General features: G+C 44.7%; 1 protein-coding gene and 1 long non-coding RNA gene across 2 annotated transcripts in view; both read left to right on the top strand.

Annotated features, from left to right (window-relative positions):
• KDM1A (lysine demethylase 1A) overlaps positions 1–22,873 on the top strand; it is a 36,790-nt gene extending 13,917 nt beyond the window's left edge. Inside the window, exons 4-20 of the mRNA XM_048500793.1 lie at positions 1,459–1,592; positions 2,587–2,665; positions 4,841–4,933; positions 5,814–5,920; positions 7,082–7,163; positions 8,222–8,316; positions 10,572–10,714; positions 12,048–12,138; positions 12,420–12,554; positions 13,895–13,968; positions 15,206–15,317; positions 17,520–17,652; positions 18,886–19,073; positions 19,922–20,036; positions 20,580–20,707; positions 21,137–21,283; positions 22,319–22,873. Of these exons, the coding sequence (XP_048356750.1) occupies positions 1,459–1,592; positions 2,587–2,665; positions 4,841–4,933; positions 5,814–5,920; positions 7,082–7,163; positions 8,222–8,316; positions 10,572–10,714; positions 12,048–12,138; positions 12,420–12,554; positions 13,895–13,968; positions 15,206–15,317; positions 17,520–17,652; positions 18,886–19,073; positions 19,922–20,036; positions 20,580–20,707; positions 21,137–21,283; positions 22,319–22,504 (2,042 nt within the window). The 3' untranslated portion in view covers positions 22,505–22,873. The remainder of the gene's footprint in view (positions 1–1,458; positions 1,593–2,586; positions 2,666–4,840; positions 4,934–5,813; positions 5,921–7,081; positions 7,164–8,221; positions 8,317–10,571; positions 10,715–12,047; positions 12,139–12,419; positions 12,555–13,894; positions 13,969–15,205; positions 15,318–17,519; positions 17,653–18,885; positions 19,074–19,921; positions 20,037–20,579; positions 20,708–21,136; positions 21,284–22,318) is intronic.
• Positions 13,319–13,759, top strand: LOC125434930. Its single transcript, XR_007244840.1, has 2 exons — positions 13,319–13,495; positions 13,729–13,759. It is a non-coding gene; the product is annotated as an uncharacterized LOC125434930 (long non-coding RNA).
• Positions 22,874–24,661: the final 1,788 nt, after the last annotated feature.

Below are 24,661 nucleotides of genomic sequence, written 5' to 3'. Positions count from 1 at the left end.
ATTTTAGCTGTAGGAACTCATTGGATCTATATTTATTTCATTGAAATGTCATCAAGATTGCTCCTTAGGAACCAGCACTGTATTGTTAATATTGCTGGTGGAAGCCTCAAGTTTGATTGTTTCTGTGTACAAACAACACTTACAAATACATTAAATATATATATTTTTGAGTGGTATTTAAGCACTTTTGTATGTTTCAGTGTTTTTTGAAACAGTAACTGCACTATCCTTAACGCACTTTTAAGCATGTGCATAAATACCTGTATTTGTAAGTTTAGGCTTTTTGCTTTCAAGTCTCTCTAGAACTATATCCATTTGGTATAATATAATACAGAGTGTAGTAATGGCTCCTGGGCAAACTCATTGTGCCCTTTTAGCTCTTAGCAAGACTGAACTATAATCCTGTACTTCTTGAGGCTTTGACCAGACTTCCATCATTTCAGTTCTGGAAACAAGAGTAATGTTAATTCTAGAGTGCCCCCCCCCCCCCCTTCACCCAATTGTTTAGAAATCTCCTCATTCTTTTTATTTTTTTAAGGGACAGCTTTTCATAGTGAAAACAATTTTGGCATTGTGGCTAGAATGCTTGAATAAATATAGAGGCCACTGCTGAAAAAATATTCAGAGATGAACAAGGCTTTAGAGTAGTCAGAATTCTTCCCATCCCTCCTGGTTGCACCCTCAAGCATCCACACCACTTTCCAGAGTAAGAGTGAGGATGGCAGCATGGCAGTGTCAAGTGGCATCAGGGGCTTGTGTGTCTGCCTGTGCAGAATGAATTCAGCAGAAAGAAAACCTTGATAACCTGTTGTGAAGATCCTCCTTTGCTTGATTCTGGGGCCTTTCTTACTGCCCCTTTCCATAGTTATTCCAGACAGCTCACCTTCTGCTGGTGGTCTGCAATCTCTTCCTTCTTCCTGCATGCCTCTGAGTCTTCATCTCAGTGGCTTACTGATGTTTGTAATGGTTTCACACCAGCTTCCTATTTCCCAAGAACCCGAGTCTGTTGCCTGGTCATGCTTAGTTTCCCTTTTGCTTCATTCCCCTTTGTTCCTACTGCTGCAGAAAAAATAGCTGCGCAGTCAGAAGGAGTATCTCATATAGGCAGCAAAGGTGTCTTCCTGCCAGTGGCTTTTTTGCCTGCTTTTAAGTTGGTTCACGTTCTCCACAATTGCCAGCTGACTGTTGCAGTTGCTGGCCTTCTAGCATTTGTGTCAAGTACTTCTTGCATTCGGTAATTGCCTTAGATTACATATTTCTTACTAAAATAACTGATTTAGAGGATTTAAAGACACTACCACGGGAGCAAGGATAGAAGGTCCAGTGGCCTGCAATAAGATGCAAGTTTGATGTTGACACGCTTACAACATCAGAGCCGACTCCGTGGTAGCAAAATTCTGGCGTTCTGGGTGCTTTTGCAGCACTTGTCACCTGTCTGTTTTTTTTTTTTTACCCTAGGTGTAGAAGGAGCGGCTTTCCAGAGCAGACTTCCGCATGACCGGATGACATCCCAAGAAGCAGCTTGTTTTCCGGATATTATCAGTGGGCCCCAGCAGACTCAGAAGGTGTTTCTTTACATCAGAAACCGGACGGTATGTTGCTCCCCAAAGGCACAGTATCCTTGTTGGCATTTTGCTGCACAGAGAAGCGGGTAACACGCTGATTAAAAGGCCAAAATATAAATGTTCGTTAGGGAGCTACATGGATAGGAAAAGAGGTGAAAGAGTATGCTAGCTAGGAAGCATCTCACACCAACCTCTGAGAGAAAGCAGGACATTAGACCTGGGAGTATCAATCTAAGGACAGAAAAGAGATGATCCAAAAGGATGGAGGGGTCACTAACCTTACAGTCCTCTCTAGCTGACCACTTGCCCTCCCCCTGCTGGGGATTCTTAGTTGCTTTGCCCATGAGATACTTCCAGATGCGGCTGCTTCAGTCTTCCATTTGATCTGTGCAGTCTGGTTGTCCAGCAGTACTGCAGAAGTCCTGGCTCAGTGTCTAGAAATGGCACCCTGCATTTCATCCAGTTTTGATGGTGGTCTGAAAATATGCCACATTGTCTAACTGACAAGGCCTTTTAAGTGTATGACTTTCCAAATTGTGGTATCACAAGTAATCATTCAAATGTTACCTTCAGTAATAGGGACATGATGCTCTTGCACTATAAATGTGCCACCAATAATTAGGTAACTGCAAAGTATGGCACAGAGTAGCTTACATTACATCCTCCATAATACCTGCATACTTCGTGGTGTTCTGCTTGGAGTCCCACCCGCTTGCTCTTTCCAATCTGTGTTTCAGGCTTGGCAAGCTTGGTAACGTCATAATTTTTGGAGGGGGGCGGGGAGGATAGTCCCATCGCCGCTCTCTCCAGCTGAAGCTGCTCCCCCCCCCCCTTTCAGATCTGTTTCCAAATTGTTGCTAGGAACTCTTGTTCTAATATGGGACTTTTTAAATTTGCTATTTTATAAGCATAAAAAATTAATGCAAAACTTGAGGATGTGTTTATTAAAAGTCTCTAGTAAAGCCTGTTCATTTGCAGCGTTTAAAGTGTTAAAATTCTTTGTCATGTCACTTAAATACAGTTGCAACTTTGGTTGGACAATCCGAAGATTCAGTTGACATTTGAGGCAACACTACAGCAGTTGGAAGCACCCTATAATAGTATGTTGATGTTCCTGTGCTTGTTTATATCCTTCCCGGGTCATGGACTTGTCCATTAAAGCAGCTTCCGAAGATAAAAATTTTTAAAAGACAGAAACCGAATTGGTACAGAGGGGATACTACAGCAGAGAATTTTGGGCCTGCTGTGAACATGTGTGTACACCTCTCTGTTCTTGATTGGATCTCACTTCTGAGGTCAGTGGTCAGATACAGTTAGAGCTATTGCCTTCTAACATTTATGCAACACTTGCAGACGTTCAAAGCATGTCTGCTGCACCTGGTCATAGTTCTTATAGCAACCCTATAACTTACATCCATATAATCTGTTGATGGGAGTGCTGAGGCAAAGACGGGGCTTACTCAGGTGTATTGTGAGCTCATGACAGAGAAGAGATCTGTGCCAGAGCCTTGCTTAATTCATCTCTCAGTTCTCTTAATGCCAGCTGTTTTGACCTTAGTGACTCTTCTGCCTGAGGCTTTGAGTATTTACAGGAAGGTTCTGCATTCCATGCAGTCAGAATTAAGTTGCATTTGCATAATTTGTGCATAATGAGTGGCGCTAGTTATGGAAATAGAGAAAGCTCTGCAGAATACTGAAACTGAAGCTTGTGATCCCTCCTCTTGACCACTGGAAATGTGTTCAGTCCCTACTTCTGGCAATGGGGTTTCATTGGGTTGGATCCATCCAGTCCATTGTCTGTGGAAGGTGCTGATGGAAGCAGATCTCTCCCCCCCCCCCCCACTCCCCCTGGGCAGTTCCTTCCAATTCCAGGAAAGTCAGTTCCCTGATTGTGGGACCCACAGGGAATAATAACTTAACAGGTTGGGATGGAGAGGGGCTTCAAAGAGGAGAGGCAGTATGTGACAGCATGATCATGGCTCCCATGGGTTCCAGGACTCCCAAGATCTCACATCCCTGGTTTTGGAAAGGGTCTTCCGGAAGGAAAGGAAGAGTCACATCTTTTGGCACCTTCCTCTAATTGTCCCTAGCTCTAACCCTCTCATAGATGTTTGTTCAAGCTTTTCTGTTCTTGTGTTATAGATGCACACTCCTCCTTGCTTATGCCACAGGTTCCCTCTGAATCCCCACTGCTCTGCCACTTCTGATACCTTTAAGATTCTCCCTGGTTCTGACTTGCTCTTTAAAGGAAATATCTTTGAGCTATTCCTTGCATTCCTGGGAGGGGAACGTTGCATTAGAGAACGTTTTTTACCATAGTTTTTTACCACGTTTTTTTATCAAGAACCAAATTCCAAAGCAGCATCCAGAAGGCCCATTCTCTGATGAAGACATTAAGCACCCTGATGTATGTTCTTAAAGAACATAACACATTCTGATGTTTTGTGCAGTATATTGAATTTCTACCCCACGTTCCTCTTTTTCTGTAGACTGGAAAGGGACTGGGGAAGAGGGGAAAGATTCTTATAACTAACTGCTGGCTATAACCGTTCTGGAAAAAATACTTTCCGGTGTTTCTGAGCTAGGAAGAACTTGCTGTGAAAGAGCTTTATATGTCCTGTACAGCCTCATGAATCTTTATACGCATTTTAAGTTCAACTCAGGCTAATCACAATAAAAAATTAAAACCTGCAGAAATTATTGGAGGATAACATCTGTTACTGTAAAGTTGGTGTGGATTTGGAAAAGAATAAATTCTTCAGAGCGGCTTCTGTCCAAATGAATATTCACCACAATTCCGCTGCGTGGGGGCATTACAATCTAACTCCATGGGGGGGGGGGGGGGGGGGGGATAAGAATGAGTTATCCTTGGGCTTGAGCATTTCCTTCTGAGGCAGAAGACATCCTGGTTTGACAGAAGCCACACTTCATTTGAGCCTGAATTTGAGCCTCTTTAATAAATTGTAGTTTGCGTCTTGTCTACGGACTGAGATTGTAGAAGATGACTTGATCCTGGCTTGGAATGTCTGTAGACAAGAAAAAAAAACTGCTATAGTAAAATCATTCCAATTTGGACATCACAAAAAAGTGTGATCTTTTAAATCAGGAAGCCTTCATTCTCAATTCTGAGTATGTAGGTGCACAAGTCTAAGGACACAGCAGGCTTGTTCTCATCATGAACAAACAAGTATTTGACATCTGTATATGACTATTATGTCTGCTAGCTTTATAGTGCGTGCACGCACTAAGATGTCTTTACCTTTTTTGCTTTGTAGGTGACACTGTGCTAGTTCACCGAGTGCATAGCTATTTGGAGCGACATGGCTTAATCAATTTTGGAATCTACAAAAGAGTCAAGCCTCTACCAAGTAAGGAGTTCAGATGTTAAAAAAAAATTTGCTTTGAGCCAAAATGCATAATCCCCTCTGTTTTTCAAGTAATGGTTTGATACTTAAAGGTCTAATCAAAGGTACAGTGACAAGCTCTGTATATTTGTTCAATGCCGAACTAGCTTTCCCATGTGCTGCTCTTGTTGTGGAGTATCAGTTTCACCCATGAGAGTCAAGTCTTGATTCAATTGGGGTGTAAAGTTAAGGATTTTGCTACTGTAGTCTGTCCTGTCTGTCTTGCCTCTGATATGACAGCCCCTCTTTTGGAATTATTTGCAGAAACTTCCTTAGGATGGACAGGGTCTGGCAGGTCTGACTGGCCGTGCGTGCTTTGTGTTTATTTATAATTCATTAACAAAATATCCTGCCTTTCTGCTCTGTCAGCACCACTAAGGTGGCGAATAGTTAAACGGAACATTATAAACATTGATCATAATACTAGTTAAAAGAAAAACAAAAATACACATGCAAAAACACACAAAGCCATCAATTAAAACATAGGGCAGGAAGGAGGGGTCTCTGGAATGCTAGATGAGACTAAAAAGTCTTCGCTTGTTTATGGTTTTGATAGCTTATGTACAAACCAAACACTTAAATCTTCATCCAGAAGGGCTGGGAGCCATGACTGAAACTGCTTGTCAGTCTGGATTCCAGATTTATCAGGATTTTCCTTCCAGGTTGCATATTGCATATGTTTCTTGAAACATAATATAAGAATCTGCTCATTTGAGTTGCTTAAAATATGCTACCTTTCCATCAGTGACCCGTAATGATTGTATAATAATTTAATAAGCTCTTTTATCAGACTCTAGTTGGTATAAGCGTACAACTTCTAAACTTTTTGCATCTGTGTTTTTAGCTAAGAAGACAGGCAAGGTGATCATCATTGGTTCTGGGGTATCTGGCTTGGCAGCGGCTCGCCAACTGCAGAGTTTTGGCATGGATGTGACACTCCTAGAAGCAAGAGTAAGTGCCTGAGGTAGTCTGTTGTTCAAGCCACAAGTTATAGCCCAGGGCTACAAACCTTGTTTGCCTGCTTGTCCGGTCCTTTCAGAGCTGCCATTTCACATGATGTTTCTACATGCAACATCGGTACAAAAACTGGGGTGAATAAGGGGAGGAACCTGATTCTCTTGGCAGTTGCCTGCTTTATTTATTTATTTTGCTCATTATTTCCCTATGTCTTTAGGTGCTGATGGCACCCTTTGTCCTGTGTTAGTTTTCTGGAAGTAAAGGCTTCTAGGTTGTGGGTCAGGTATTCTCCTCAGTGGCAGCCATTTTGTGGGACCCTGCCCATTGTAATCAGGGCCCGTCACGGATTATTTATTATTGCCAGATTAAAAATCTGGCTTGTTCCAAAGATTTTTTTTCTTTTTTGTAGTGTTGTGGGGTTTCCAGGCTATATGGCTGTGTTCCAGTAGCATTTTGCTGCTGGAACACGGCCATACCACCTGGAAACCCCACAACACTCCAGTGATTCCGGCTGTGAAAGCCTTCGACAATAGAGGGTTTTTTGCTTTTTGGTAGGTCTGTGCTGTTTAAATGGCTGACTCACGTTTTAATGGATCCCCCCCTCACTAATGACTTGTGTTGTTTGAAATAGGAGTAGATGTGTTGTCATTTGGTAGACATCGTTTTGGGTTATTTCATTTGTGTGACTTTAGGTGATGCATGAACAAGATAATTCTGCTTTTTTGCAAGCTTCCTTTTGGCCTTTTATTTTGTTTCAACGTTTGATTAAATTTAGAACTTGCCTGTAGACTGTTCTTGAGGAATGATTTTTCAGCCTTTGTCCTGAACAATTCTTGCTTTTGGGTGCTGTGTGGTTTCCGGGCTGTATGACCGTGTTCTAGCAGCATTCTCTCCTGACGTTTCGCCTGCATCTGTGGCTGGCATCTTCAGATCCTCTGAAGATGCCAGCCACAGATGCAGGCAAAACGTCAGGAGAGAATGCTGCTAGAACACGGCCATACAGCCCGGAAACCACACAGCACCCAAGTGATTCCGGCCGTGAAAGCCTTCGACAATTCTTGCTTTGTTTTTCAGATGGTGGACTGAGATTAATATACCTCTAAATCTAACCTGTAGAACCTCTAAATCTAACCTGTAGAATTTTCATTTTTAAAGGATCGTGTAGGAGGAAGAGTAGCCACATTTCGCAAAGGGAATTATGTCGCAGATCTAGGAGCCATGGTGGTAACAGGACTTGGTGAGTCTAAATTTAAACATCTGTGTTCAAATATTCATAGTTCGTCACTTTTCTTTCTTTCTTAATTAAAAAGTCAACACACTGGACATTTACAAAACATTCAGCAGGGTCAAAACTCATACATCTACGCTATTATGTTCAAGAGACAGACCATAGATCTCCTGGGGTAGTATAATATTTCCAGTGCCTCCAAAATTTGTTTGCTGCATTTCTGTCCCCCAGAGTGGCATGGATTGTGTCCTTTGCAGAAGGGCTGAGATCGTGACCAGGTAGCTCAGGCTCTCTCAGATCTTTGGCAAAGTCTGGATTTGAACCCAGTTCTCCCATGCTCATTCTTTGGCACATACTACTACAGTACATAACCTCAAGCAAACTACAATTCTGACTCCAGTTTTACAACTGACAATAGAGGTACTCATCCCTCTGCAGGGAAGTCGTGCTGGTTTTATTCCTTCTCTGGCCAGTTGGCGACTGAATTCCTTTTTAACCATTCTTTAGCATGGTTGTTTTCCAAGTAATGTGAAGATCCATTCCTGAGCCTTTTTAATAACAGGTGGGATTTTAAAAAGTAAGAATGTACAGATACCTCAACAGGTGTGTTAGCTAAATGGAACCTCCATGTTCAGAGGTGGGATATCTTTTAAGAGACTGATGTTGCATTCGTGGTCTGCTTGAAAGCTTTCCAGATATAGTTACCTGACAGGATTGGTTGAAACAGGATCCTGGAGTTTGATGGATGTTTCATTAGATCCTGAAAATGTATCTTTGTCTTATTGGAAATGGGTTGAAACAGGATCCTGGAGTTTGATGGATGTTTCATTAGATCCTGAAAATGTATCTTTGTCTTATTGGAAATGGGCTCATTCTTTGTATGCTTCAAAGGCTTAAAGCATTTGTCTTAGGTTGCTCTGTTTCTTCCCTTACAGGCAACATTCTTTGCTCCTATTTGGTTCAGTGGTGTAACCCAGAACTCAGTTCCTTCATTTTTAAAAAAAAATGCAATCCTTCTGGAAATGGAAATCTTAACATTCATTTTTCTCTTCACAATTCTTCTGCAGGTGGAAACCCAATGGCCGTTGTGAGCAAGCAAGTCAACATGGAATTAGCCAAGATCAAACAAAAGTGCCCACTTTATGAAGCGAATGGACAAGCGGTAAGTCTAAAAAGTTCCTGGTGACTTGTAAGGAACATAGTCTGGAGGAAAATGACCCGTTACTTTGAGGAAAAATAGCCTGTTAAGAGGAAGACTTTCCTGTTGTTTAGCCAAATCCTTACAAAGTAAATGTGGTGATCTGTGCATATGAGGAATAATGATAGTATTTACTTAAATGCAAGTTTAGGTTTTTTCACAAGGTGATCCAAAAAAAGGGGGGGTGTCATCTTACATCAGCATACAAGTTACAGTTATGGTCAGGGGTAATTTGTGTGTCTTAGAGGGTCGCCTTCTATTCAGGGTCATCTTCCTTTTGAGTAAATACGGTATTCTGCCCATCATTATTCAAGGATCCCATGGAAACCAGTGAGTTTGTCAGACTGAAGTAGCTAAGAGAGTGAGTTGTGATCCATGATGTTCAGTAGGAATGTTCATTCAGATATGCTGAACTGGAAAAATGCACCAATTCAGTATACCCAAAATAGCATTGCTTGAAAAAATTGAAGAAAAATATGACTTTTTCAGCTCCAGCCAAAGGACTTCTTAAATCTCTTTACATTTTTAAAGAATTGTCAAACCTCCTGCTGCCTGATTTGTCCTGGATGGCAGGTTTAGCAGTTCTTTAAAATTTAAAGAGCACTGCTCTACTGCAATCGCTGGAGAATCTTTGTGCGGCTGGAGGTGGCGGCACCAGATTTGCAACAAAGCTGCTTCTGCCTCTCCTTATGTGAACCCCTGAGGTTCCATTTTTCCTCTATTGGAAACAGTGGAGGATGGATGGGAGCACCCTCTTTGGGGGTTCATATACTTGGACCCCCTGACCCAATCTTTACCAAACCAAGCAGTTCTTTTAAGGAGTCCCAATCCCTAGAAAGGTCTGAATAGATCCCCCCCCCCAAATGCATACCAGTGTGTGGTTTCCACTTTTTCTGATAAATCTGAAATGTTTCAGGTCTAATATATCTGAATCTGCAAAATACTATTTTTTTCAGTGTATTTTCAACTGTCTGCCATGAACTCACCAACTCTGCTTCAGCCTTGGTTTCTCATGGGCAGATGGGGTTCACCATACTAACCTAACTTATAGGACTATTGTCAGGACTGTACCAAGACAATGCCTGTGAAGCCCTGAATGTTGATGTGACGTGTTATAATGGCAGTCTGGTTGTTGTGGCTGGTTCTCATGTTAAGAACAAAATACAGGTCTTTCCATTCTGCTTTAACATATCCTTTCTGTAGCATTGGAAGGGCATGCCTGTAGATGCAATAAACCTCTGAGCGCTGCTTCAAGGGCCTGTGTGGCACATAAGTATTTCCAACATCAACTGCAGCTGCATTTTATATCTCAGACTTTGGATATGTTAGCACCCCTAATGCAATTTAAAATGAGCTAGTAGTACAGTGGTTAAGAGCTGTGGACTCTAATCCGGAGAGCCAGCTTTGTTCCCCAACCCTTCCGCATGAAGCCTGCTGAGTGATCTTGGGCCAGTTGCTGTTCGCTCAGAATTCTCAGCCCATTCAGAAGCAGGCAATACCAAACATCTCTGAACATCTCTTGCCTTGAAAACCCTGTGGTGCTGCTATAAGCTGTGATTTGGTGGTAAACACTCACATGAAGAAGAAGTGTTGAATTTATATTCCCCCTTTCTCTCCTGCAAGGAGACTCAAAGGGGCTTACAAACTCCTTTCCCTTATTCCCTCACAACAAACACCCTGTGAGGTGGGTGGGGCTGAGAGAGCTCTGAAGAACTGTGACTAGCCCAAGGTCACCCAGCTGCCACGTGTTGGAGTGCACAAGCTAATCTAGTTCACCAGATAAGCTTCCACAGCTCAAGTGGCAGAATGGGAATCAAACCCAGTTCTGCAGATTGGAGTGCACCTGCTCTTAACCACTACACCACACTACCTACAATCACAGTGTGATATTGCAGGTGGTGTATTAGTAATGCACAGGTCCTATAGGCTGGAATTCAAATCTTCACCCAAGCATTGGTGGTCTGGACCTGAGCCATCTGCAGCCTCAGTTGCTCACTGTGTAACTAACATCTCACCGTTACATAAGCAGAAAGAGCTTCCCCAACTTGAGGGACCAGCTCAGGGGTCTGCAACCTGCGGCTCTCCAGATGTTCATGGACTACAAATTCCATCAGCTGATGGGATTTGTAGTCCATGAACATTTGGAGAGCCACAGGTTGCAGACCCCTGGACCAGTTTGTGCTGTATTGTGTATTTTTAACCAAGGATCTTACTTGCAGGTCCCAAAGGAGAAAGATGAAATGGTAGAGCAAGAGTTCAATCGTTTATTGGAAGCTACCTCATATCTGAGCCACCAACTAGATTTCAACATTCTTAATAACAAGCCAGTCTCCCTGGGTCAGGCTCTAGAAGTTGTCATACAGTAAGTGGAGTTACATTTTACTGATCATGCCAATAATTTTCATCAGGGGCGTTGAAATAATTTCCTCCAGTAAGTGAAGTTGTTTTTGTTTTAAATGTGCTTAGCTTGGATTTGAAGGCCGACATCTCTCTCTAACCTCTAGTCCCTCTGTGACTCAAGAGAATTTCCTTTAGCATAAGAATGTTCAGTATACACTTTGAGGAATCACAGCAGGTTGAATGAGCTAGTACACTTTAAGTTCTGGCCGCTTCTAAAACTGTCTAGCTTTCCTTCCCTTCTGACAGTTGCAGCTGAGGTAGAATTTAGTGTTAGGTTTTTATCCTGCCACCTGATGCAGCATTTAGAGGTGGCTTAGAGTCACCTAACCCTTCAACATAAGAATGGACAAAACAAAAGCATATTTAAAATGAGCATTGTTTTATTAAGCTTTTAGTTTAATTCCTTTGGTACTTAACAGCCTTGGGTTTGGGAAGCCATCTAAAAAGCTGGTGTCATATGTGAAAAGCACAGAAATATAGGAAATAGAAGCCTGTTTACATCCACACATCAGATGAGCTGCTTGCAAGCAGAGCCACTGCCTCTTTCCCTGACATTCTCTGACTTGTGGGTTCCTTCCACCCACTGCCAAGGCAGAGGCAACCATTGAGAGCATCGTTGCTGTTGCTTAGGTTCTGAAAACTGCCTGTCTTTTACTCCAAGCAAGTCGAAAGAAGAAATGACAGTAACGAATGGAAGGGCTTGGCAGTCGAGGGAACAGCCTTTCTCCCACCCACCCCCATTTATGTTCAGCTGTTGAGGCATCTTGCCTAAAGATACTTCACCCTGAAAATGCAAAGCCGTGATGAGGAACCCTGAGTCAATTTCGGTCGGACAGAAACCCCCACCGAGTTTTTGCTTTTCAATGAAATGTTAAACACTGACTAAACCTGTATTCTCTCTCTCTCTCATATTCTATCTACCCATCCACATTTATCCACATTGCTAAGATAGGACACCAAGAATCTAACAAATAATTTAATTATATGTTTAGTTAGATTCATACATGGGACATACTTTTTCATAGAATTATAGAATCATAGAGTTGCAAGAAACCACAAGGGCCATCAAGTCCAACCCCCTGCAATGCAGAAACATTAAGTATTGTACATTAACAGCCTGCTTTAGTAGGTAGTGCTCCACCCGCTAAATCCTTTGCTGCTTTCCCATTTCGAGAAGAATCTGACTGAACGTTAAATCTGAAAGGACCCTGCCTGGGTCATCCTCACTTTGTACCGCAAACCTTTTTGCTAGAGAACGGTGGTGGTTTTGATAATGTGGTGCTTGTCTGTCTTAGACTACAAGAGAAGCATGTGAAAGATGAACAGATCGAGCACTGGAAGAAAATAGTGAAAACTCAGGAGGAACTGAAAGATCTCCTCAATAAGGTCAGACTTAGTTCTATTTCAGCCCCCCTCCTTTCACATTAAATTTTATGCTCCCCCATGACTTGCAGATTCTGACCGAGCCCAGTACTTAAAGGCCGCTAGAGTGGATTATAAAGATTTTTTCCCCCTTTGGGTTGTCTAAATTTCGACATATGAGATTGGGTGACAAGCTCCAGAGCTGTGGTGAAGCTTTCCGCAGGCTTCCCCGGAATCTCTTGGAGTCAAGTTTGCTTCTCCTTCCTCCTTCCGCTGGTGATTTTTTCCTTTCCCCTCCCCCTTAGATGGTGAATTTAAAAGAGAAGATAAAAGAACTCCATCAGCAATATAAGGAAGCATCTGAAGTCAAGCCACCTCGGGATATTACTGCAGAATTCCTTGTGAAGAGTAAACACAGGGATCTGACTGCTCTCTGCAAGGTACGAAGTAGCATGAAAGATGGGCCTGTGAAACGTTTGCTTTCATTTCCAGCAGTCTCTGAAGCAGAACTGTGCTGCTCGAGGTTCCTTTAGCCACTTCAACTTTTAGCGCCGCTGTATTGAATCTGGCATCCCAGTTCTACTTCCAGGGTGACCAGCGTGCAAGACCATGTGATTGAGAAGGCTCTACAGTGCACAAGGGTAGAGCAGGCTGGGAGACACTGTTGTGCGTACAGAGGTTCTGCTGCGTGTCCCGTGTGCTTCATTCAGCATTTCCCTCTGTATTCATGTGCTTGTCTCCTCTCTGATTGGCCATTATAGCTGTGGAAAATGTAAAAATTGTGGACTTGCATTACAATCTAAAGTTATAAACTTACCTTCAGTTGGACAGAGGTGGACTTTGAGACAATTTTCAAATTGCAACACAACCCATTGCATATATATCATCATATGCCCATGTGATATGATTTATATTGGAAAAACTTTGCGTTGTCTTAAACTGAGAATCGCAGAACATCGCAGCAACATCCGCAATATGAATATGGAAGCACCACTGGTAGCCCATTTCGTACAAATGGGTCATAGGGACTGTGATTTTAAATTTGCGGTTTTGCAACATTTTCAACACATAAAAACAAGACGTGATATTGACATTGATAAATTTATTCTAAGAGTGGAAAATAGATTTTATTCATAGGTTTAAAAGCTTTAATATGGCTGTTGGTTTAAATCGTGAGGATTGATTTTTTCTTTGTCATTTGTAAAGGAATCACAGCTGTAGCTCAGTTAAGAAATTCACAGCTGATTGTAATCAGGGACAATCCATATACTTTCGCTACCTTCCTTGTTTTCTATTACACATAATAGCCATTGTTGGAGTGCACCACAGCTCTGCGGAGAGATAAGAGAAAGGAGTATTTTACAGCTCCACGGAGAGATTAGTAAGATAGCTAAAATGGTTATTCATCATCATAATAACAATGTAATGTGTAGCACTATAGTTATATAATTTGTTATAATGATGCAAAATTATTTAAAATTATTAAAAATGTTAAAAACGTTTTAAAAATGTTTAAAAATGTTCAAAATTGTTTAAAAATGTTAATAAGTTTATGTTTATAAGAAAGTGTGTATAACAAAAAACTATGATCATTATTATCATTATTTTTTGTAGAAAATCCATATGGCAATTAAGAAATACGAAAAAGAGAATTTATGAATTTCTTCTCCTGAGGAAGATATCCACGAAAACGCTTTTTGAAACGCGTGAGGCGTTTTAAAAAAAACCGCCTCAGTGTGTGACGCGATTCTTGGTTTTTACTTGTCTCCTTTCTTACCAGGAGTACGACGAGTTGGCGGAAACGCAAGGGAAGCTGGAAGAGAAACTTCAAGAGCTAGAAGCCAATCCTCCTAGGTAAAAATGTCGAATGCTCTATATGAATAGATAGATGCCGACAAAAGGGAGTTTGGGGTTTTATTTATTATTTATTTTATTAAATTTATAGGCCGTCCTTCCCCGAAGGGCTCAGGGCGGTGAACAGCCACAGTAAACAAAGCATTAAAACGCAATAAAACCAGCACAGTACCCCAATAATTAAAACAGGAACCATATAAATATTAATATCAGATGGCGTCGGACTCCCCCTCCCTCCCCCACCCTTGCGTCCACGGGAGGCCAGATGGAATGGTGGCAGATGTACTTAGCCAGGCTGGCCAAATGCCTGGCGGAACAGGTCCGTCTTACAGGCCCTGCGGAAACTCTGTAAGTCCCGCAGGGCCCTGATCTCCCTTGGGAGCCTGTTCCACCAGGTAGGGGCCAGGGCTGTAAAGGCCCTGGCCTGTGTAGAGGCCAGCCTGATTGCCTTTGGCCCAGGGATCACCAGTAGGTCCTCCTAATGGGGCAATATGCCTAACGGGGCAATATGGGGAGAGGCGATCCCTCAGGTATGCAGGTCCAAGGCCATGAATAGCTTTGAAGTTTGAATATCCCCTCTCTTTTTCTACTTCCCAAATAATTGCAGTGGTACAGTCGGGTGTTGAAACAGTAAGTTAGCGGATGAACTTGAAGCTGCCCTATACTGAATCAGACCCTTGGTTCATCAAGACCAGTACTATCTACTCTGACTATTGAGCCATTGCCCACCCCCCCGCCTCACCCCAAGTTGTCAATAGCATTCCCCAGTGCGCTGACGTGCTGTATCCAGCATTGCAATGGAAACAAAATAGATGGTGCAGAAATGGCAGTTTCTTTGAACATCCTCAGGGTTAGAGAATTTTCTTCTGTCAAGCAGGAAGCTGCAGTGAAAGCCTTTAAAAAATTGACTTTGCGTGTTTCTTCTCCATGCAGCCATATTGGATGGAGCTGCAGTCAGGGTGGAATTTGGCAATGCAATTGTGAGGAAGAAAACGGGCAGAATTAGGGTGTCTTTTCCTCAGCTCTTCAGCTGCTGGGTAACTTGTGGGTTGTGCAGAGTCTGACAAAATTGTTGAACTGGCCTTAGAAGCCAAGGTGCTTTGGTGGACAGTGAATTAATTAACTTTTGTAGAAAACGGCCATGAATTCAGAGGGTTCAGCATATGGTAACAACAGCTGGATAGGTTCTCAGTATCCTCATAACAGTGCCTGTCTCTCTCCTTTTTAACCTTTTCAGTGATGTTTACTTATCCTCGAGAGACAGACAGATTCTTGATTGGCATTTTGCAAATCTAGAGTTTGCAAATGCCACGCCGCTCTCTACCCTGTCTCTGAAGCACTGGGACCAGGTAACTATTCTGTTTTTCCTCTTCTCTCCCACTTGGAGAGAGGTTTTAAAGAGGGTTAGTCTGAATTTCTCAGTATGGAATGAATTATACACAACAATCCTCGGTTGCGGCTGTGTGCATTTGGTTCTCTGAACAAAGTCAGAATGCCGCCTTAGGTAATTCTGTTTCAGGAGAAGCTGAATTTTGTATTTTGCCCGCTGCTTTGACAGCACCTTTCATTGGAGGCCTGTTCTCAAGGTAATTTGTGGTTGTTCATCAGCTCAACTAAAGCTCACCAGACAAATAGAACAACTCGGTTAAAACAATAAAACAGAAAATTAAGTATATATAAGGAAGAGATCCCTATCCATTTCCAGATGGCCAACCCTGGAAGAAGAGCATCCCATAACTCAGACGTCTGCACAAACTCACTCTGGTGTATATTAGAGAGCCATCGTGAGTAGTGTTTAAGAGCCAGGAGCAGGTGGACTCTAATCTGGAGAACCAGGTTTGATTCCCCACTCGTCCACATGACCAGTGGACTCTTATCTGGTGATCTGGATTTGTTTCATCGTTCCTATACATGAACCCTGCTGTGCTGGGTGACTTTGGGCCAGTCACAGTTCTCTGTGAACTCTCTCAGCCCCACCTGCCTCACAAGATGTTTGTTGTGGGGAGATGAAGGGAAAGGAGTTTGTAAGCCCCTTGGAGCCTCCTTACAGGAGAGAAAGGCGGCGTATAAATCCAAACTCTTCTTCTTTTAGATGTCTCCCATATAAATTAATCATTTATATCCCACTCCCCCCACCAGAGCAGACTACCAACAATCAAATGTCTGGTGGGCGAGATTTGTCAGATGCGCTCCCCTGAGTTCTTATCACCCATCGCTGGTTAACCTATTCATAAATGGGTTAACCTATTCATAAATGACCTGGAAGTAGGGGTGGGTAGCGTGGTGGCCAAGTTTGCAGATGATACCAAATTATGTAGGGTGGTGAGAACCACAAAGGATTGCGAAGAGCTCTAAGCGGACCTTGATAAATTAGGTGAGTGGGCTCAGAAATGGCAAATGCAGTTCAATGTAGCAAAATGTAAAGTGATGCACATAGGGGCAAAAAATCCAAACTTCACATACACGCTACAGGGGTCAGTGCTATCAGTCACAGACCAGGAAAGGGATTTAGGCGTCTTAGTTGATAGTTCCATGGGAATGTCAACTCAATGCATGGCAGCTGTAAAAAAGGCAAACTCTATGCTGGGGATAATTAGGAAAGGAATTGAGAATAAAACTGCAAAGATTGTCATGCCCTTATATAAAGCAGTGGTGCGACCGCACTTGGAGTACTGTGTCCAGTTCTGGTCGCCGCATCTCAAAAAGGATATCGAAGAGATAGAAAAAGTGCAGAGAAGGGCAACAAGGATGATTGAGGGACTGGAGCACCTTCCCTATGAGGAGAGGCTGCAGCGTTTGGGACTCTTTAGTTTGGAGAGGAGGTGGCTGAGGGGAGATATGATTGAAGTCTACAAAATTATGCATGGGGTAGAAAATGTTGACAGAGAGAAATTTTTCTCTCTTTCTCACAATACTAGAACCAGGGGGCATTCATTGAAAATGCTGGGGGGGGGGGGGGGATTAGGACTAATAAAAGGAAACACTTCTTCATTAAACGTGTGATTGGTGTTTGGAATATGCTGCCACAGGAGGTGGTGATGGCCACTAACCTGGATAGCTTTAAAAGGGGCTTGGACAGATTTATGGAGGAGAAGTTGATTTATGGCTACCAATCTTGATCCTCCTTGATCTGAGATTGCAAATGCCTTAACAGACCAGGTGATCGGGAGCAACAGCCGCAGAAGGCCATTGCGTTCACATCCTACATGTGAGCTCCCAAAGGCACCTGGTGGGCCACTGCGAGTAGCAGAATGCTGGACTAGATGGACTTTGGTCTGATCCAGCTGGCTTGTTCTTATGTTCTTATGTTCTTATTCTGTCTGAAAGTTGTGGACTCTTCAGCTAAAGGCCTTTTGCCATTATAGATGGTCCCCAATTCCTGTGCTGTCACCTTCTGTCATATAAGGACTTGTTGTCTTCGCCACCTGCAGTAATTCTGCTGCCGCCTTTTATCTGTCAGAAGCCAGGGCAACATTTTAGGAATCCCCCCAGGCCAGCTGACTTGCAAATACCTCAGTGGGATTTCTCATTTCTTTCTTTTTCATTTGTAGGATGACGATTTTGAATTCACCGGCAGTCATTTGACTGTGAGAAACGGCTACTCCTGCGTGCCAGTGGCTCTAGCCGAAGGGTTAGACATTAAGCTAAACACGGCAGTTAGACAGGTTCGCTACACTGCTTCTGGTAAGCCTGGCTTGTATTTAATCTTTGGGCGCTGTGTAAACTAAACACTTCTGTAGGGAGTACCCTGCACCTGGCAAAGACGAACTTGCTTGGAATCTGCAACTCAGAAAGATTAAAGGATAGAGGGGAATGAATTATTTGAAAGTGACATGGAAAAGATGAAACGGAGTATGGCGGGCTGAGAGGGTTACCATTTGTATGCCTTAAGGAGGATGTAAAGGGGAAGGGCTTGACATATTGGGAGAGGGAGTCTTATCTGAAGAAAGAGCGGGCCTGTGGCTCAGTGGGAGAACATCCGCTTGGCATGCGGAAGGCCCATGGTTTGATCCCCAGCACCTCTGGTTAAAATGATCAGTTGTTGGTGATGAGAAAGACCAGCTTGGTGTAGTGGTTAAGAGCAGGTGGACTCTAATCTGGAGAACTGCGTTTGATCCCCCATTCCTCCACATGAATGGCAGACTCCAATCTGGTGAACCAGGTTTGTTTCCCCGCTCCTCCACATGAAGCCTGCTGGGTGACCTTAAGCTAGTCACAGCTCTCTCTGAACTCTCTCAGCTCCACCTACTTCAAAAGGTCCTTATTTGGGAAGAGGAGAGGAAAGCATTTGTAAGCTGCTTTGAGATTGCCTAGGTATAAATCCAAACTCTTCTTTGTCTTCTCTCCCCGAGGCCCTGGAGAGTGGCTGCCAAACCACGTAGACAATTCTGTCCCTGATGGACCCATGTTCTGATTTAGTGTCAGGCAGCTTCATGTGTGAAGGGGGACAAGTTTGTGTAGAACAGTAGGAGCTAATGAAGGGAGAGCCAGCATGGTGTAGTGGTTAAGAGCAGGTGGATTCCAATCTGGAGAACCCGGTTTGATTCCCCACTCCTCCATCTGAGTGGCAGAGGCTTATCTGGTGAACCAGATGTGTTTCCGCACTCCTACATTCCTGCTGGGTGACCTTGGGTTAGTTACAGTTCTTCCAAACTCTCTCAGCCCCACCTACCTCACAAGGTGTCTGTTGTGGGTAGAGAAAGGGAAAGGAGCTTGTAACCAGGGAGCTCTTGTCTTTTTGGAGAGGGAGAGACTAGGCCAGGAAAACAGAGGCCAGATCATCATTATTTCTGAGTCCTAATATTCACAGGAGAAAAACTGAAAAGCAGGGCGTATTTTATGCAGCTGTTCTTTTCACCACTCTGAATTTTCCCTAGTCATTGGCTTACATGGCTGTTTCCCTTTTCTGCTTACCAGGATGTGAAGTGATAGCTGTCAACACTCGCTCCACCAGCCAGACCTTTATTTATAAGTGCGATGCCGTTCTGTGTACCCTTCCCTTGGGGGTACTGAAGCAGCAGCCTCCTGCAGTCCAGTTTGTTCCTCCTCTTCCCGAGTGGAAGACATCTGCTGTGCAGAGGATGGGATTTGGGAACCTTAACAAGGTAACATAGAGTGTAAGGCTAGGTGGAGGAATGAATAGAATACCTCTGTCCTTGCCTGTGACAGAGGGAGAAAGGATGGACTACTGAGACCCCTTGGTGAAATTTTCTCACCAGAATGGTTGTTGCTCCTAAGGAAGACTTGGTTGCTGATTGCAGTTCAGGGAGCAACTCATAGCCAGCCTGAATATTCCCATTGCCCTCTGTGATCCTGGAGTTTTTTCTTCACCTTGGTCACTGAGTTTTTTGTCACTTTTTTGCTGTTAAGTCACATGCGACCTATGGGGAGGGATAAACAGAGGTGGTTTGCCATAGCCTGACCGTCCTTGGGGGTCCCAGGGCCGACCCTGCTTAGCTTCCAACAACTGATGAGATCAGGCTAGCAGCTTGAGCTGTTCAGTCAGGGCTGAACTGGAGATATTTAAGTGGTGTGTTAGCCTGGAGCACAATAAGAGGAAGGTTTGAGACTTATGTGGTTAAACACACATTGAATCCTCATCCTTGGGACTGTTTTGTAGCACTAATGGGGACACGGCCATCTTCCCTGCTACTGTTGCCTCCTCAGAGCTGTCTGGCTGATTCCTAGAAATGGACTCCTGCCTCTTGTGATGGGACTTTTGGGAGCTCACACTAATTCCAGTGGACTTAATAAGGGGGAATGGGCCCCAATTTAGAGGTTATGCTGTTGCTCTGCCTGACATGCCCGGCTGACTTGTCTCCACTTTTGCCGGATCGGCCACTGTGAGCATCAGTAGGCCTTGGGTTTAAATTCGGAGCCCTCCCCCTCCAGCACTGGGTAGCCTTTGCCGGAATGCGCAACGGGCCTTCTGATGCCTCCCTTTGTTTTCTAGGTTGTTCTCTGTTTTGATCGGGTGTTTTGGGACCCAAGCGTCAATTTGTTCGGTCACGTTGGCAGCACGACAGCCAGCAGAGGGGAGCTTTTCCTGTTCTGGAATCTGTACAAAGGTAATGTTGTGTCTCAGGCCACATAAGTCTGGCTGTTGTTTTTTTGTTCCCCAGCAGAGCTGAAGTAAGATTACTTGTTGCTTCTTTAGCAGGTGTTGGTTGTTGCTTCACAGCAAAGGTCATAGTTCAGCCCTCTTGAAAAGGAAACTCAAACTAAACGTTAGGGTAGAAAATGGCACGTCCTGTTGTTTGTTAGCATGTCTATGCATTGTGGGGGTTCCAGTGGAACTGCTGGAAGCAGCAACCAGCAGGAGCACAGGAAATATAGCAGCTGTTGTCTAGTTTGCCTCGACCTCCAAAGGAGAGGAACTGGCAGACTGCGGCCACATTACATCAGTTGCTTTTAAGCTGGTTGCCGGAGGCGAGAAGCCCAAGATGGAAACAAACGTTTGCAGTGTAGCATTAGCTGCCTCCTGGCACCTGACTGACCCTCTCCTTCCTTCCTTCCTTCCTTCCTTCCTTCCTTCCTTCCTTCCTTCCTTCCTTCCTTCCTTCCTTCCTTCCTTCCTTCCTTCCTTCCTTCCTCCCTTCCTTCCACCACAGCACCAATTCTGCTGGCTTTGGTGGCAGGCGAAGCAGCTGGAATCATGGAAAACATCAGCGACGACGTCATTGTTGGGCGCTGCCTTGCCATTCTCAAAGGCATTTTCGGCAGCAGTGCTGTCCCCCAGGTACCGTTTTGAACCCTCAGTACATTTTTTTTCCTGAGGCGGTGGGTTGCAGTGATTGAACACAGGTCTGGTTAAAACCTCTGCTGCGCCCTGACTGCTCATGAGGTGTCCCTGGGCCAGTCATTCTTTCTCAGCCTTAACCTACATCACAGGGTGGTTGCTGTCAGAATAAAATTGTGCGAGAAAGAATCCCTTATGGTGCCCTGAGGAAGCAAGGGATTAAAATGAACACGATCGGAGACCTCAGGAACTTTAAAAGCTCTCATTCGTTGTCAAGTTTTGTAGTTTTCGTCTCAAGTTACGTAAAAACACACTCCATGCACTAGTATGCATACTTGTGCACACAGGCCGTGTGCTGGGGACTTGCCCCACTCTTCCAGTGGACAGTGAAATGCTAAGGCTTCACCTGCTGCTTGTATTTGTTCTCAGCCAAAGGAGACGGTCGTGTCTCGCTGGCGGGCTGACCCTTGGGCCCGAGGGTCCTACTCCTACGTAGCAGCTGGATCTTCAGGAAACGATTACGACTTGATGGCTCAGCCAATCACTCCAGGACCAGCCATTCCAGGAGCTCCTCAGGTGAGAACTGGCTTTTTGCACTCAAGTAGTCCCAAATAAGTTGCAGTTCAGAACGTTGATTGCCTCGGGCACTCCATAGATTAATTTTATCAGCTACAGCTTCGTTTCCCATGCAATTTCAAGGTGTTGCAAAAGGAAGCATCTCTTTTTTCACTTATTCGTTCTTGAGAGACGGCTTTGGACTTGTCTCCCAGCAGCTGGGTCTTCTGCTTTCTCCCAGAAGACCTTCCTCTGTTTCCTGCTGGTGATCCAGCCAGTGCCGTCCTAAATGTTGCTAGAAACCGGTTTCTATCCTAAGTTGCCAGTTGAAGGTGGTCCCGGAATGTCAAATGAGAATGAAAGGGCAGACTGTTTACGCCCGCCCCATGAGTCCGTGTGCTGGGTTTCAAAAGGGGGATGCCCGCTAAATCTCAAGGAGTGTCCTGGAGGTTGGTGTAGGATGCCACCCATTTCATGGTATGTACTTGGAGAGAAAACAAGGAAGTACTCTTACCCTCAGGACAATTTCTGCCTCTAGTTCAGGGGTCTGCAACCTGCAGCTCTCCAGATGTTCATGGACTACATTTCCCATCAGCCCCTGCCAGCATGGTCAATTGGCCATGCTGGCAGGGACTGATGGGAATTGTAGTCCATGAACATCTGGAGAGCCGCAGGTTGCAGACCCCTGCTCTAGTTAAAAACATTCAGATTGTTTTCAGGCATCATGGTAACACAAGACTGAATTTACATTCCTCCTTCCCTCTAGAGGGAGGCAGAGTGCCAGTTTAGCAATTGTTCCTGCTGCCTTCTTTCTGCAACCCTTCAGCGTATGCTGTTCTTTGTCCCCATCAGTGGCTTTTTATGGGGTTGTGGGACCTTCTGAGGGGAAGTGAAAACAGCAAAATTCCCTGCTTCTGTTGCTGTTGTCCTTGCAGCTAATTTGGAGGGGTTTGGACAGATGCAGTCATTCTATGGAATCGGTTTTTCTTTGGGGAGGGGAGTTAATAAGACAGATCAGGAGTGTGTCTGCATTGCCCCTTTTCCTTTCTCTTCCAGCCAATCCCTCGCTTGTTCTTTGCGGGAGAGCATACGATTCGCAACTACCCAGCAACGGTTCACGGTGCTCTGCTGAGCGGACTGAGGGAAGCCGGGCGCATCGCAGATCAGTTTCTTGGTGCTATGTATACTCTGCCTCGCCAAGCCACTCCGGGGCCTCCTGCTCAGCAGGCTCCTTCCATGTAGACAAAAAGAAAGAAAGAGAAAAAGATGCAAGCTGCCGGAAGCAGCTCAGCGGGCACAAGAAGCCTCATAGGGGTACCCTTCCTGGTTTGTAGCACTGCCCAGGCACTCATGCCCCCAGAAGGACCTTTTGGGCGCAGCCTCTGAGTAAGCACAGCTCAACTGCTAAGCCAGGCCTGGTCCCCTGAAGCGGTGCTGGACCCCCCTGGAATAGAGGCCCGGGCTTTCTGGTGGGATCTGTCTTGGTACTGATGTGGTTCAGTTCATTGTCTTCCCAAGGGTATAGACCTCTTGTAACCTAGCTGCCGTTAGTGGCAAAAGGTTGTGGATTTTAGAAAGCAAAAAATAAAAGCTTTCTTTTTTTAAAAAAAATGTTTATTTGAGAAACGTTGGAGAGGAGCACACTGGGAGCCGCAGGCCTGCTGGTTGCAGTGCTGACCTAGGAGACCTGGATCGACCGTCTCCATTCTGTCACGGGTGTGCTGGGTGACCTGGGGCCAGTGCACTGCCTCTTGGGCTCACCTACCTCACAGGGCGGTTGTGAGGATTAAAACGCGAAGAGAGAATGTCTGTGCTGTCTCATGCTTTTGGGAGGAAGGGCACAGGTAAGGCTATACTCAGTAACCCATAGCCTACCTCTGTGCTGCTAAAAGATTATAAATGTTGCCAACAGACCCACTTGGAAGTCTAGGGTGAAATAACTATCCCTTTTTGAGACTGGAGACAAGGAGGTGCAGCAAGTTCTGGGTGAAGGTGGGCACACTCCTGGTGTGAGGCTGGCTACGGTAGCGGTCAGTCCAGGGCTGCCTTATATCGACTTAGTAAAAGGCTTAAAGCAGGAGCTGTCTAGATTATTGCACGGATCTGTGTCTGAATTCACAATGCACGTCTCAAAGAGACGAAATGTGGTTTGGAAAACTTTGCCATCTAAGGCTTGCCAGTCATGAAATTTTTCAGACGCAAAAGGGAAAGCTTGTCTTCCTAGAGTTAATGGGTTGGATCCTGCAATCCACGGGCACAGGAATGACTGAGCTGTCTGTGTTCTGCTCCCCTAACAGTTGTTTCTGATTTTTGGAAAGTGGAGTCCCAGGAGCGGGCACAGTTGCGGTGAGGACGGGGAAGGGCAAAATTATACCCCTCAAAAAAAAGTTCCCAAGGGCTAAAGAATCTGCCGTGGGGAGGAACAAGGGAAAGTTCTGGCACCTGAAGATTGCAGGGTCCTACCCAGATTTGAAAGCACCCAAGCAGCATCTGAAATGGTGTAATATTCAGAGAGCGCACCTCTCCCGACTGCTCCCAAGCTTGTCCTTTTACCCATACCACTCCCCTTGTTACCAACCTGATACATTTCAAAATGAGTATTATAGATTTTGTTTGTTTTATCTCATTGTACCCTGGGGGGTGGGGACAGACGACAGATTTGGATGGGTGTACCTCATACATAGAAAGGCAAACGCTCTTTCAAACCCCCTTCAATTCAGCTTCGCTTCAAGGGCAGAAATTGTGGCGGAGAGGTCCAGAGATGCCACACAGGTGCTTCTGACTAGCAACAACATGTCTTGATCGAGGCAATATTGGATACCCAGTGGAAGAGGTGTCAGCCCGCCTTGCTGAGATGCTTCCAACCGGCCCTTCCCAATACTGCTGCAAGCCGGTGTCAGTCCCAAAGCAGCCCACACTTCCCAGTAACATACAAATAGTTTTTTATTGATTATGTACTGCAGAACAGACAGCATTAGTCAGAAGATAACATGCGGACAAACTTGGGTTTCAACATAGCATGCAGATTGGCTGCTCTGTGAGCCTGACAGAGAAAGAGCCTCGCCTGGTGTCCAGCCCACAGACCTTTGTGGGGGGGGGGGGGGGGGGGGGGGGGGCCTTGTTTGACCGAACCGTGCTAGCACCAGGGGAGCGTCCTTTTCGCAAGGGATGGAGTGGCTGGGATGGTGCTGCTATCTGCAGCGGAAGTGGCCGGGGGGGGGGGGGGGGGGGGGGGCAAAGAGGACCTCGGGGACACACCTGGTTAAATTGCACTTACTTTTTCTCAACCTGAAAAAAAACGAGGAAATATAAGGCAGGAGACACGCGTCTGCCTGTAGCACAATGTCGGGATTTTAGCAACCCTTTCCCCACCCAGTCTTAACATTAGCAAATAGAAAA

Source organism: Sphaerodactylus townsendi, linkage group LG06 (assembly GCF_021028975.2).
Source record: "Sphaerodactylus townsendi isolate TG3544 linkage group LG06, MPM_Stown_v2.3, whole genome shotgun sequence".
Taxonomy (NCBI): domain Eukaryota; kingdom Metazoa; phylum Chordata; class Lepidosauria; order Squamata; family Sphaerodactylidae; genus Sphaerodactylus; species Sphaerodactylus townsendi.
The sequence above is the reverse complement of the archived record's forward strand: the minus strand, read 5'-3'. Positions and strand labels throughout refer to the sequence as shown.